This window comes from Notolepis coatsorum (assembly GCF_963971535.1).
Source record: "Notolepis coatsorum genome assembly, chromosome: 3".
NCBI lineage: Eukaryota > Metazoa > Chordata > Actinopteri > Aulopiformes > Paralepididae > Notolepis > Notolepis coatsorum.
Window position 1 is genome coordinate 19,017,046 of NC_140167.1, and position 12,829 is coordinate 19,029,874.

At 43.8% G+C, this 12,829-nt stretch overlaps 1 protein-coding gene across 1 annotated transcript; it reads left to right on the top strand.

Annotated features, from left to right (window-relative positions):
* Positions 1 to 3,747: 3,747 nt before the first annotated feature.
* Positions 3,748 to 8,374, top strand: spmap2 (sperm microtubule associated protein 2; the record flags this gene model as incomplete). Its single annotated transcript, XM_084311105.1, has 5 exons — positions 3,748 to 3,860; positions 4,138 to 4,233; positions 5,710 to 5,836; positions 6,865 to 7,024; positions 8,133 to 8,374. The coding sequence occupies 5 exons, from the start codon at positions 3,748 to 3,750 to the stop codon at positions 8,372 to 8,374; spliced, it is 738 nt and encodes a 245-aa protein (XP_084167231.1).
* Positions 8,375 to 12,829: the final 4,455 nt, after the last annotated feature.

The following is a 12,829-nucleotide window of genomic DNA, read 5'->3' on the forward strand; positions in this document are numbered from 1 at the left end:
TATGTCCCAAGGAATTATTGCAGCCCCCCGCTCCCCCACAGGAGACACGATGACCTGTCTGTCTGTCATCATCACAGCTCCGTCTGCACACAAGTTCCAGCTTATTCCATTTGACCTTATAAAAGCACAAAAGAAACGCTTGTTTATTTCCTTTTTCCTATTAATAGTGAACGTGAGTAGATCTATGCAAAGTAAAATGGCAATTGTATTTATATAATAACAGTTGTGTTGGCGGCTACGTGGCGTAGTGGGCAAGGCGCTCGCCACGAATGACTGAGACGCTGGGCTTGCCTGTTCGAGCCCAGCGCTCCACATTGCTTTCAGTTTAGCTGGTCGTTCATACTAATACACATTAGGGGGTGGGAAACTGATGGGTGGGGATTGGGCGTTGTGGACAGCGACTCCTACAGGTCGGTTGGTGCGCCTGCGCAGTAGAATCAGGAAGTGTCGGGGGCAGCGTGAGCCTCCCACGCGTTACTCCTCGCCACTGAGAGATCGAGCTGCGCAGGTGAAAAGATGCGACTGCTGTTACCTCAAGTACCGGAGGGGACTTGTGCTATGTATGACTTAGTCCACATTGCAGCCGGCTTGTGGGAGGCAAGAAACAGCGTTCGTGACAGGGGAGGGTTGAATTGGATGATACGAAATTGGGATGGGAGAAAATATAGAAAATGGGAGAAAAAGTGTATAAAAAAAAATAATAACAGTTATGTATGTAATCAAATAATTACTTTCATAAATCTTGACCAATGTTTTTAATAATTTTAACTCCAGGCCTCCTTGTGGGCCCCGGCCCCCTTGTTGAGAACCACTGATCCAGTTGCCTGCTGGTTTGCTGTAAGGAGGAGAGGGCTGTCTTCAGTGTAAGGAGGGTTGTTGCTCCTTCTCATGAGAGGGCTGTCTTCAGTGTAAGGAGGGTTGTTGCTCTTCAGGAGATGGCTGTCTTCAGTGTAAGGAGGGTTGTTGCTCTTCAGGAGATGGCTGTCTTCAGTGTAAGGAGGGTTGTTGCTCTTCAGGAGAGGGCTGTCTTCATCAGTGTAAGGAGGGTTGTTGCTCCTCATGAGAGGGCTGTCTTCATCAGTGTAAGGAGGGTTGTTGCTCCTCATGAGAGGGCTGTCTTCATCAGTGTAAGGAGGGTTGTTGCTCCTCATGAGAGGGCTGTCAGAAAAAAGACAACCAAAGATATTTTTCTGACTACAATCCCCATTTGACTTCATCTTGTCTGATGGAAATAGGACCAATCTGGCTCTTTCCAGCATGATGCTATCATGCGCATCAATTCAACACTGGATCAAAGCTACTCATCAACTGAATGACATTTTAGGATGCATTCAGCCTCATTAGAATAAAAAGTTTGTTCCAGGATAATGTTGCAAAAAAGGTATCATGGTAGTTTATGTTTTACCATGGTACTGGCCATTGTACAAATACTTTACCATGGTACTGTCATGGTAAAGGTCATGTCACCATGGCAGGCACGTGCACACATAGAGCCCAAGTTGTGCTTGAGCACCTGCCTTTTTGAGCCTCATAAAAAAAGTGCCCTTTTTGGAGAAAAAAAAAATCGTTACGCATATAGACTGCCCTTCCAACTGACAAATGTCAGGATAGAATCAAAATATTAGGTAAAGAGAGAGAGATGCCCCATATTCCATTGCAGTTTGCACGGCCTCAGCGTGCCTCTCCGTGGACCTATATATTTTATGCATAGCGTGGGTGATGATGATGATGATAGAAACCGCTGTGGCCCATACAGTTGAATGCTGGTATTATACTCACTGAGGGACACGAAGCAGTCATGTCTGATGGGATTTGGGAATCTCAAATACAAATAGGGATTGGAATAAAAAATGCATTTATATTTAACAATACAGAATATACAGCACTTCTTGGGGTCTGTAGGGTAAGCACTTATTCCCTCCCCCCTGAACATTTATGGAGATGTATGGGCCTTTTAACAGTCAGTGATAAAAGTGTCTTTCAAGGATAAGTGAGCTCCTGCACTGATTATTATAGTTCAATATTCAATATTTGATCACCAAAACCCCCCAAAAAGCATAAAAAGGGGGCCCCCTGCCCGAAAAGGGCCCTTAAAAATCGCGCGCGCGCTCGGTTAATGTATACACACAAGTGTAGTGCCCTTTTCAGCCTTTGAGCACCTGCCCCTCTAAAGTCCTGTGCACGTCCCTGCTACTGTATGTACATTGTTTTCAAAGCATGATGAGATCCAAATGACGAAACACTTTCCCTTCATTGCTGTCAGCAGCTCAGCACCGCAACTTGTCATTCAAGTTGAACTTGTGGACGGTCTTTCTCAGCAATGAGGCACATCACATCCAGAACAACAATGCGCCAGAAGAGACATTCAACTCTGAGTCTGCTTCACATTGAAAGTGATCTCACAGACAAAGTTAAAGCAGAAAAGATCATTGATGCCAAGACGAAACGTCGCATTTTGCTGCATTAAAGACAATGGTTAATCTATTATTGGATGCCTTATTTGAACACTTAATTTGCACTATAATTATATTAAATGAGTGTGGCTCGCCTCGCATAGCCTAGTGGGTGTGTGTATTGACAAAAAAGGGGGGGGGGATGCGCGATCTGTTCGGCTCACCCGCCGCCTATGCGAGAGCCATTAACATTATTATAAGGTAAGTCTCTGACCGTGTCGCGTTCGTCATTTGATACCATGGCAACCGCCAGGTGTCTGTGTCAGTCAGAGCAGGTGGAGTGGCAGGTAACGTTTTGCTAAATTGATCATGTATCTCGCCTGAAGACGTAATTATGTAAATGCTGTAAAATTGTTCTTGCTTGTCTTTTCTTGTACTGACTCTGACTCGACCAGGACTAACGTTTTTCAATCGCTCGCACTGAAGTCTTTGTGATGTTTGTAAGTGAGCTTTTCAGTTAATGTGTATGTTTGCGCTATTTTCATTATGCTTAGTTGCAGGAAGCCCACATATACTTCACTAACGTTAACCCTGTCACAATAGCCAACACAACATTTCCTCCAGTAAATTACATTTGCAAGATACAATAGCCAATCCAAAACCGAGGTGGTGTTGTCGTCATCTCAATCGAACTTTAGCAGCTACCCAGCAGTGGTGCAGTCGTAACATGGGAACTGCCCAAACTTTTTGATGTTGATGACCACTACCAACCGTTATTTCATCATTAGGCCTATAGGCTTAAACTGTTTATATGTATCGCATATCTAACGCTAGCTAACGTTACAAATTATCAAGTGCCAGTTTCCGTTACTTCCAGCCCCTCAGCTGAAGACATTATTTTGCCAGTGTATAGCAGCTCACAAAGTCGGAGCCCCGTTACTTGTATAAGGAGCCACCCCAGTTAGCAGTTACACCTGTGTTCTCTCTTGATTTATAGCTTTAGGAGAGTCAGGCATGTTCACACACACATTGACTGAACTGTCCTGGGACACGAGAAGAAATTAATTATTTAAATGGATGGCACTGCCATAGTGTATTTATACCTGTATCACTGCACATATTAATACTATAACTCTGTACATCTGATTAGTACTATTACTCAGTAGTACTCATTTATACACAGTTTAATCACCTGAACATTGTATATTACTATTATTGCACTCTGGTTGGATGCCAAACCTCTTTCTGTTGTACTGTACTTGTGCTGTATACATTACATTTTAATCTAATTCCCTTTTAAGTTTGGCTGCAATAACTCCCATTCGAGCTGCTGTGGGGAAAACTTGAGGACACGATGTGCAATAATTCCACCAATTACATGTTCTGTGCCCTGAGCAACTTCATGGCAACTCCTCGGATAGAACACCTTGCTCAGCCCAAACCCAACCTGCTCAGATATCCTGACCGGTAGGCCTTTTGTAGTCTCTCTCTCTCGCTCTCGCTCTCTCTCTCTCTCTCTCTCTCTCTCTCTCTCTCTCTCTCTCTCTCTCTCTCTCTCTCTCTCTCTCTCGATCTCGATCTCGCTCTCTCTCTCTCATATCAATCACTAGAATCCTCTTTTCTTTCCCCAGTCCCTCTGTATACTGGAGGGATGAGCTACCACTACAGAGGTCAAGCTCCACTACTACTACATTTGGTATGTGACTCTCTCTTCATCTCTCATTCCTTTTGTTGTGACATATAGGCTAATCCTGTTATTTTCTTTTGTAGAATTGACACCTCGCTGGTCCCAGCTGTGTAGAAGCAAAAGATCACATACTGGTGTTGAAGAACAGTTCAGGTGAATATGTATCAATCAGTCTGTTTTAATACTATAGTTGACTCAACCCAAGGTACCCATGTACATGTCAAAATACTTCCCAAAGGTCAGTGAATACCACGACCACAACACCAGAGGGAGCTCAACAAATCATGTTAAACCCAGATTCGGCTCAAACAAGGGACTAAACACGTTTCGCAATTATGCCACATCAATGTGGAACGCCCTACCCAAAGCTGTAACAGAATGTGAATCCCTACCCACATTCAAAACCGCTCTTTTTTTTTTATCCACTTTTTCTCCCATTTTTCTATATTTTTCTCCCATCCCAATTTCGTATCATCCAATTCAACCCTCCCCTGTCACGGACGTTGTTTCTTGCCTCCCACAAGCCGGCTGCAATGTGGACTAAGTCATACATAGCACAAGTCCGGTACTTGAGGTGACAGCAGTCGCATCTTTTCACCTGCGCAGCTCGATCTCTCAGTGGCGAGGAGTAACGCGTGGGAGGCTCACGCTGCCCCCGACACTTCCTGATTCTACTGCGCAGGCGCACCAACCGACCTGTAGGAGTCGCTGTCCACAACGCCCGATTCCCACCCTTCAGTTTCCCTCCCCGTAATACGGCCAATGTGTATTACTGTGGACGACCAGCTAAACTGAAAGCAAATGTGGAGCGCTGGGCTCGAACTGACGAGCCCAGCGTCTCCAGCATTTCGTGGCGAGTGCCTTGCCACTACACCACGTAGCCGCCCCAAAACCGCTCTTAAAGAGCACCTACGGGAGGCTGCAATTCGAAACTGGCCACCGTAAATGTCCAAACCCCCCCACCCCCACCCCCTCCTAATAGACAGTCTCCTCCCCACCGTATGTATATATTCTCTCCTCACCGTATGTATATTTCTCTCCCACCCACCCACCCCCTCCTAATGTACAGTCTCCTCCCCATCATATGTATATATTCTCTGTTAGGAGCTATGGGTAACAGTACTGTATATTTGCATATCGTATATGTCACAAATGTAACAGTACTATATGCCTGTATGTCATGTATGTCCCTATGCCATAAATGTCATGATGTCATGTATGTTGTGTATGTCATAAATGTCACTATGAATTGAAAATGGGGGACCCTGATGTAAACAAGACAAACGTCTTTCTCTGGTCTGCATCCCCTTAACAATTGTGTGTATTGAGCCGTACTGTATTGTACCCATTCTGCAATCTGTTAAATAAAGTTTTCATTCATTCATTCATTCATTCATTCATTCATTCATTCATTCATTCAACCTGTGCCATTTTTTCTACCTATTTTAAAGGCACTTAATAACATTCTCTTATTTGAACCATTATTAACTCTCCGGTCATCTCTCCCCCTTACTGCCTCTCTGTTGACTTATCTTCCCCTTCCCTCTCTCAACCTCCTCTCCTCCTTGCATCTGCTCCTTCCTCTCTTCCCCACTTCTTCTCTCTCTCTCTCTCTCTCTCTCTTCCCAGGGACTCTCCCACATGGGTAGTAAATGAATGGGCGCTGAGGGCCCATCCCTCAGAAAGAGTGTGTTCTCTGGCTCTACCTCACCCACCTACAGCTGGCTGGCAGCCGGCCCGCCCACTATTGGCCCCTGTGAGTGGCAGCTAAAATTCTCACAGTGCAGCCTAGTGTTTCCCCCATAATTATGTGTTCTACTGTGTGGTGGATCTATAACCTTCACCGACCGCTGAACATAGTTGATCAATATACTGTATATTTATTCTCCTGAACATCCGTACAGGCAGTGTGAATACTTTCCCCAAGGCAGTTGTCCTTCCGCATTCGGTTTACGCGGCCTGATTGGCCACTGACGCTTCTCTCAGCGCCCAATCGCGTTAGCCCTACTATTAGCCTAACTACTCGCTCAATATACCACTATCACTCAACTCGCTACCGCCGTGCACAATATACTAAAACTGCTACCGCCGTGCACAATATACTAAAACTAACTAACTATCGCCTAATTCGCTACCGCCGTGCACAATATACTAACTCAATAGCTACCGTGCTGGAACTTTATTCTGTCAACCTTGACAATGTGCTATTGATGTAGACTAATCAAAGTATTTTTAAATGCTTTATGTCTAATAAACTAGACTAAATATAGCCTATAGAACAGATTTTTACAGCCTAACGTTAATATAGAGAGATGAAAACAATACGTTATTTATATTTTGATGTGATGTCGATTGATATGAATAGCGTGTTACGTTAATATAGAGGCGAAAACAATACGAGGAAATGGGCTACGTTAATATAGAGAGATGAAAACAATACAAGGAAATGGGCGAGGACTTGGGCTGTGGAACTGAAAGCTAGGCGCAACGCGATTGAGCGCTGAGAGAAGCGTCAGTGGCCAATCAGGCCGCGCAAACCGAACGTGGAAGGACAACTGCCTTTGGGAAAGTATTCACGCAGGAAAAACATACACAACCTATATAAAATTACACACAACAGTCAAAAATAATATCACTTAAAATACACATCAATGTCCCACAAATAGACAGCTGTGCCAATGTCTCCACATAGATGAGTGGTAAGTAACGTGTGACACTCTCACATGGTGCTTTGTCCTCTTTGTGTGCTCATCCTGCTCATGCATCAAAACTGTCTGACTGTAGTTGAGCGGCGCGGGACAGACTGCAGTAGCCACTCCGAGGACCTGTCAGCTGGCCCAGCCAAAGAGAAAGCTGCTTCTGGACACATCCATCCATGAGATCAAGACTACGTTGTCGTCTAGCAAACCTGCCAAACCATCCCCCCGCATAGAGCTTCTCGCTAGTAAGATACTTTTATTATGTTTATGGCTTGTATCTGAGGATGGTACTGGTAGCCTGGACGTTAGAGAGTCTGATCTCCGGCCATTGACCAGTTGCTGGTTCAGACCCCTGGACCCAAAGTGTCTGTCTTAAAGGAACACACCAACATTTGGGGAAATTAGCTTACCGTCTTCTCCAGAGAGAGCCAAGAAGATAGATACCAGTTTCCTCTCTGTGCGTTCAGTAGAAAGCTATCTGGCTGCACGTTAGCCTAGCTTAGCACAATGAATGGAAGCGGACCGTGCCGGTTAGCCTAGCCCTAGGCATTGTTCAACTAACACCTCTCCTGAAGGCTAACCGGCACTGTCCGCTTCCATTCATTATGCTAAGCTAGGCTAGTAGCCCAAATAGCCAAGCCAATGGTCAATGGCAAAGCAGCTTGGTCAGCGGCTCCTTAACTGCGGCATTCCTTATGGGATTGTAATGCATCATATAGCAGGATGGTACAAACTCAGCTGTGTTTCCAACCACCATAATTGCATTCCTTAAAGGAACACGCCAACATTATGGGAAATGTGCCTACCATCTTCTCCAGAGTCAGACAAGAAGATAAATACCAATTTTCTCTGTGCATTCAGTAGAAAGCTATCTGTCTGCAAGCTAGCCTAGCTTGGCCTAAATTAATAGAAGCGGATACGGACCATTAGCCTAGCTTAAAACTCCAACAGCTAGGCTAGTGGTCTGTATCCGCTTCCATTCATTTATGATAAGCTAGGCTATCTTGCAGCCAGATAGCTTTCTACTCTCTCTCCCCCCTGCTCTCTCTCCCACACACACACACACACACGGTTGTCTGGTAATCAGAAGGTTCCCGGTTAGATTCTGGCTCCTCCCAGGCAGCGTGTCAAAGTGTCCTTGAGCAAGACACTTAACCCATAACTGCTCCCGATGAGCAGGCTGGCACCTTGCATAGTCGCCTCCGCCGTCGGTGTGTGAATGTGTTGAGTGAAAGGGTGAATGTGAGTTTACGCTTGTTAAGCGCTTTGAATAAAAGCGTTATATAAAATGCAGGCCATTTTCCACGTCACAACACAACCTCTCCTCTGTTTATTTGTCTCTCCTTCCTGTAGCCCCTAAGCACAACCACCCCAAGTACGTTGGTGATCGTCCAGCGAGCTGGCCCATCCCCGGGGCGGTGAGGAGGGCAGTGGCCAGCCACAGGGTCCTGGCGCTGTCCCATCCAAAGGAGAGGACGGCTCTGTTTGAAGGCTACGACCCTTACATCGTTAGCCAAGCGGCACTCTCGGCCAATCCATCGCTTCGGTTGCAAGAGCTCTGTAAACCCCTGCCCCGCAAGAACAGGCCAATGTAAACCAGCGCAGAGAAGGGAGAGGAATAAAGAACAACTCCAGTATCTGCTCCCCTGGAAGAGGGACCCCCCCCCCTCTTACTTTAAATGGTAAATAAATATAAATAAAAAGGTTACGTCCTCCTCGTCTTTGATTTGATTAGACTTGCACACGTAAAAATGTATTATACAAATGCAATACAGTATTTATAAAGTGGGTGTGCAGGTGAGGTAAGAAAAAGTAAAGTAAAAAACACTTAAAACAATCGAATAAAAGCAACAGCAAAACAACACAATATTGATGGAAATGTAGGTTTGTAGGCCTATGTGTGGTGTTCTTAGAATTATATAACTATGGTGTTCTCAATGTGGGGTCTGGGGACTCTCAATGTGGGGTCTGGGGACCCCCAGTGTGACCCCCAGTGGGCCTGAAGGGGGTCCCGGGGGGGGGGGGGGGGGGTTCCCCAAAAAGGGGTAATGATTTAATATAATTATTTCATTCACTAGAATTCAACCCAATGACAGAATATAAATGTGACGATTCTGATAATAGGTTTCACTTTCTCCACTTTTTTCACCTGAGACAATCAAATGGGCATATGCAGCCTAATGTGTATCAGGAGGTCCTGTGTATCAGGAGAACCACAGTGAGTGTCTTCATCGCTTAGGCTATTTATACAGTGATGAATTATTGTTACTGAAAAAGAGAAATGACCTAACCAAGCTCTCGTTGCAATTAAGATGACTTTGAATCCTACATTTGTTGGTCAATTATATTATTTATTATTCATTTGAGAGCTGGTGAGTCAATCGCGCGCCTGGTTAAATGAAAAGTAGACCTTATCATAGAGCAGAATATAATCAGCGCTTGAACTGAAGCTCAATACTTGTAGGCGGTACACGAAAGGCTAGAAACCAAGGGTGGAATTCAACAGTTCTCATGGCGCATTATGATCTTTGAGAATGCTGCACGCACCTGTTAACTGGTCTATAACCTGTGGATCGGATGTGAGACGCACGTGTTGACAAATCAGGATTACACACCGGTAAGTATGGAGGTTATACTGTAGTTTTGGTCTAGACATTGTGATCTTCACAGCATTTGTTAAAGACGAATCCGTAATCCAAACATAAATTCATCTGTAGGCATAAAAGGAGGCCATTCATGGAGAAATATATTTGGATTAATTCAATGACTAACTTGATAACAGATTGACAGATATCTGTATTGTCTATATTATATATGTGTGCAGGCTAAGAATGATTATTTTCCATCTGCAAATCAAACAATGTACGTCTATCCTTATATGAATATGAATCCCCGACCCCAACAAACGTTTATTTTGACCTAATAATCCCATGTTCACGATTACTGATTCGCCAGGTCACCCACACTAATAAAAACCCTCAATGGTAATCTATACTATTCTTTATTTCTTTATTTATTCCACCGATTTTGCAAACACTACCCGTGCCAGAGTGTTCGCGCCCCATACACGTGAAAGGTATCTAAACAACCGGCTTGCCTATGGCAACAACGCTATTCAAACTCGGAAAGTTTCACCACACCGCTTGGCTACGAATCGACTTTAAACGGGAAAATGTCGGTCCCATTGGAAATGCATTGCAAGTTAGAGTGCGGTAGCCGGAATAATTTTTTTTCACTACCTTGGGTAAATTGCGAGAGTGATCTCAATTTTGGACGTAGAAAAAAACACATCAAAACGATGACACGGCTGTCAGTTCACTCACAAAAGAAAAATAAATGGAATTGGACATTTCTATCTCAACTGATGACCATTTGTTTGAAGGTTCTCCTCCCCATAGACACCAATGTAATCCCACTCTAGGAATACGATGATTTTTTTGCTTTTTTCCCCTTCTGTTCCGATCGCCACCAGGGCCACAATTGTCGACGGAATGCCACAATATCGCACACAACCCTTCGCCTACTCCTTGAAGTGCTCATGTGCGCTTCACAACGCTTCATCTCTTATGGTTTGCTTTTAATCATCGTGACAATGCAGTCATGCATCTGCTCCCATTGGAATACATTCAAAGTGAAAATGCAAAGTCATTCGTGATTGCATCACCTGTGTGGCTCATGGCTCATGATTGGTTCAGCCTAACAGCTGTGAGGCTCATGGCTCCATAGATATATATAGAACACTAGATAGCTTGCCCGCGCTGCCGGCCAATGGAGAGCGACGTCACTGAACCGCCGCCATCTTGCGGAGGTCAGCCTTGAGTGAGAGTGAGTGAGCTGCACAGACAAAAATACTCATAACTCGCTGAAATATTGACGGATTTACAAACGGTTTGGTTTATTACAAGCATTATTAACGTGGCTATGATTCAAGCGGTTTGTAAAAAAAAACATCTTTAATTTTTTTTTTATAAGTATGCAGTATCTACATCTTTGATGTTTATAGCAAACCAACCCGTTTGTAAATCCGTCAATATTTCAGCGAGTTATGAGTATTTTTGTCTGTGCAGCTCACTCACTCTCACTCAAGGCTGACCTCTGCAAGATGGCGGCGGTTCAGTGACGCTGGTGACTCCGCCTTAAGCTATCTAGTGTTCTATATATATCTATGGTCGCAATCATGAGCCATGAGCCACACAGGTGTCATATGCTATACACTAAGGACGCAAGGGGCTGATTCTCTGACATATATACACACATTACATATATACACATACACATATATATATATATATATATATATAATATACACCAGCGCCGCCAATAGATACAAAAAATTAACTAATCAATCTCACAATTTTCTGTAATCAATCTAGATTAATCTAGATTAAAAACAGCATTTTTCTACATAAAACCGAAGCTTGTAACAGATATTTACTTGAGTAAAATCATGGAATTAATGTAAAATCAACACAAAGAAAGTATATTTAGATTCAAAGACTATTTTAATAGCTTTCTTTGAATACAGTTTCTCTCCTGTGAAATACAAATGTTCAACAAAACTATCATTTACATAGCATTTACACTTAAAGTAGGAAAAGTTTACCCTACAACGAATGGCTGGGTACATACAGGTTTTGACCAGCAGATGGGAGCGACGAGGCAGCTCCATTGGGAGGGGGCGGGGCCGGGTGGGAGGGGGCGGGGCCGAGGGGGCGGGCCGGGGGAAGGGGGGGGGGCTAAAATGTACACGTTTTGTCGAGTAGGGGGTATCTGCAGAGCCGCAGAGCCAGGCTGGACGGGTATAAGTGGTCTGGACAAGTATAAGTGGTCTGGACAAGTAGTTGCGAATGGGGGGGGGGGGGGGGGGGGTTCGTCTCGTTTACATAGGTACATTATACATAGACAGTAATGTTACATCTAGACATGTAATAATAGAGTAAACTTGTACCCATACAGTGTTACATCTAGACATACCAGATCTAGTAATACTAATAATAGAGTAAACTTAACTTTCGTCTCAGTAACAATGTTCATAAAGTGTTGAGTGCTACAGTGTAGGTTAGTTTATTAGGACAATTCCACCATTGTGGGGCAAGGACTAAGAATAGGCGACTTCTCTTTGATGACCCGACTTCTCTTTGATGACCCTCCCGGAGCTTGGATAGGAGTAGGAATAAACTGTACATATACAGCACTGTTTGAACCTGGCACACAACATACTTCACATGTCATTTTTCTTTTTGTGGAGACGAAGATGATGAGTACCGGTCTTCTCCTCAGACATAAAATCAGTTTTTCAATACAAGTACGACTCAAGACACAGAACATTAGTATGCAAAACAAAAAATGTAGAGGGCAGAAGAGTTTCAGCCATGATTTTGTTCTGCTTTACTCTCTGTAGAGAAGCCAAAGCTATATATTTAGGTTATTGTATTTATGCATGTTTATATGTTTATTTTTATAACCTTACATTGAAACGGCATTAGTAATATTGATTGGATTTAGATAAAGTCATTTAACCATCTTTTTTGTCATAACATTCTAGAACATTTGTGATGTCACAGTATGATGTCATAATCAAACATTCTAGAACATTTGTGATGTCACAGTACGATGTCATAATCAAACATTCTAGAACATTTGTGATGTCACAGTATGATGTCATAACCAAACAGAGTGGGAAAGGGGGACCAAGGGAAGGCACTATTTCTCTCTGCAGCCTCGGGTCAAGATCACGGTGGATGGATATGGGTCAAGGAGTGATAGGGTGAAGATGTGTAGACTGAGGCTGGGACACTGTGGGTTGAACAGTAGCTTGTGCATTGTGGGCAAACATCCAGATGGGGTGTGTGAATGTGGAGAGACTGAAACTGTCGGGCATGTCTTCCTAAAATGTGAAAGGTATAGGAAAGAGAGGGAAATCTTTTATAAAAGTCTGGTAGAGCTGGGAGTCTCTTCCTTCTCTCTTAAATCATTCTTTGGCATGGATAATGAGAACCACCAGCTGATCACAGAGGCAGTGCTGACATTTCTGCATGCTTCAGAGTTGT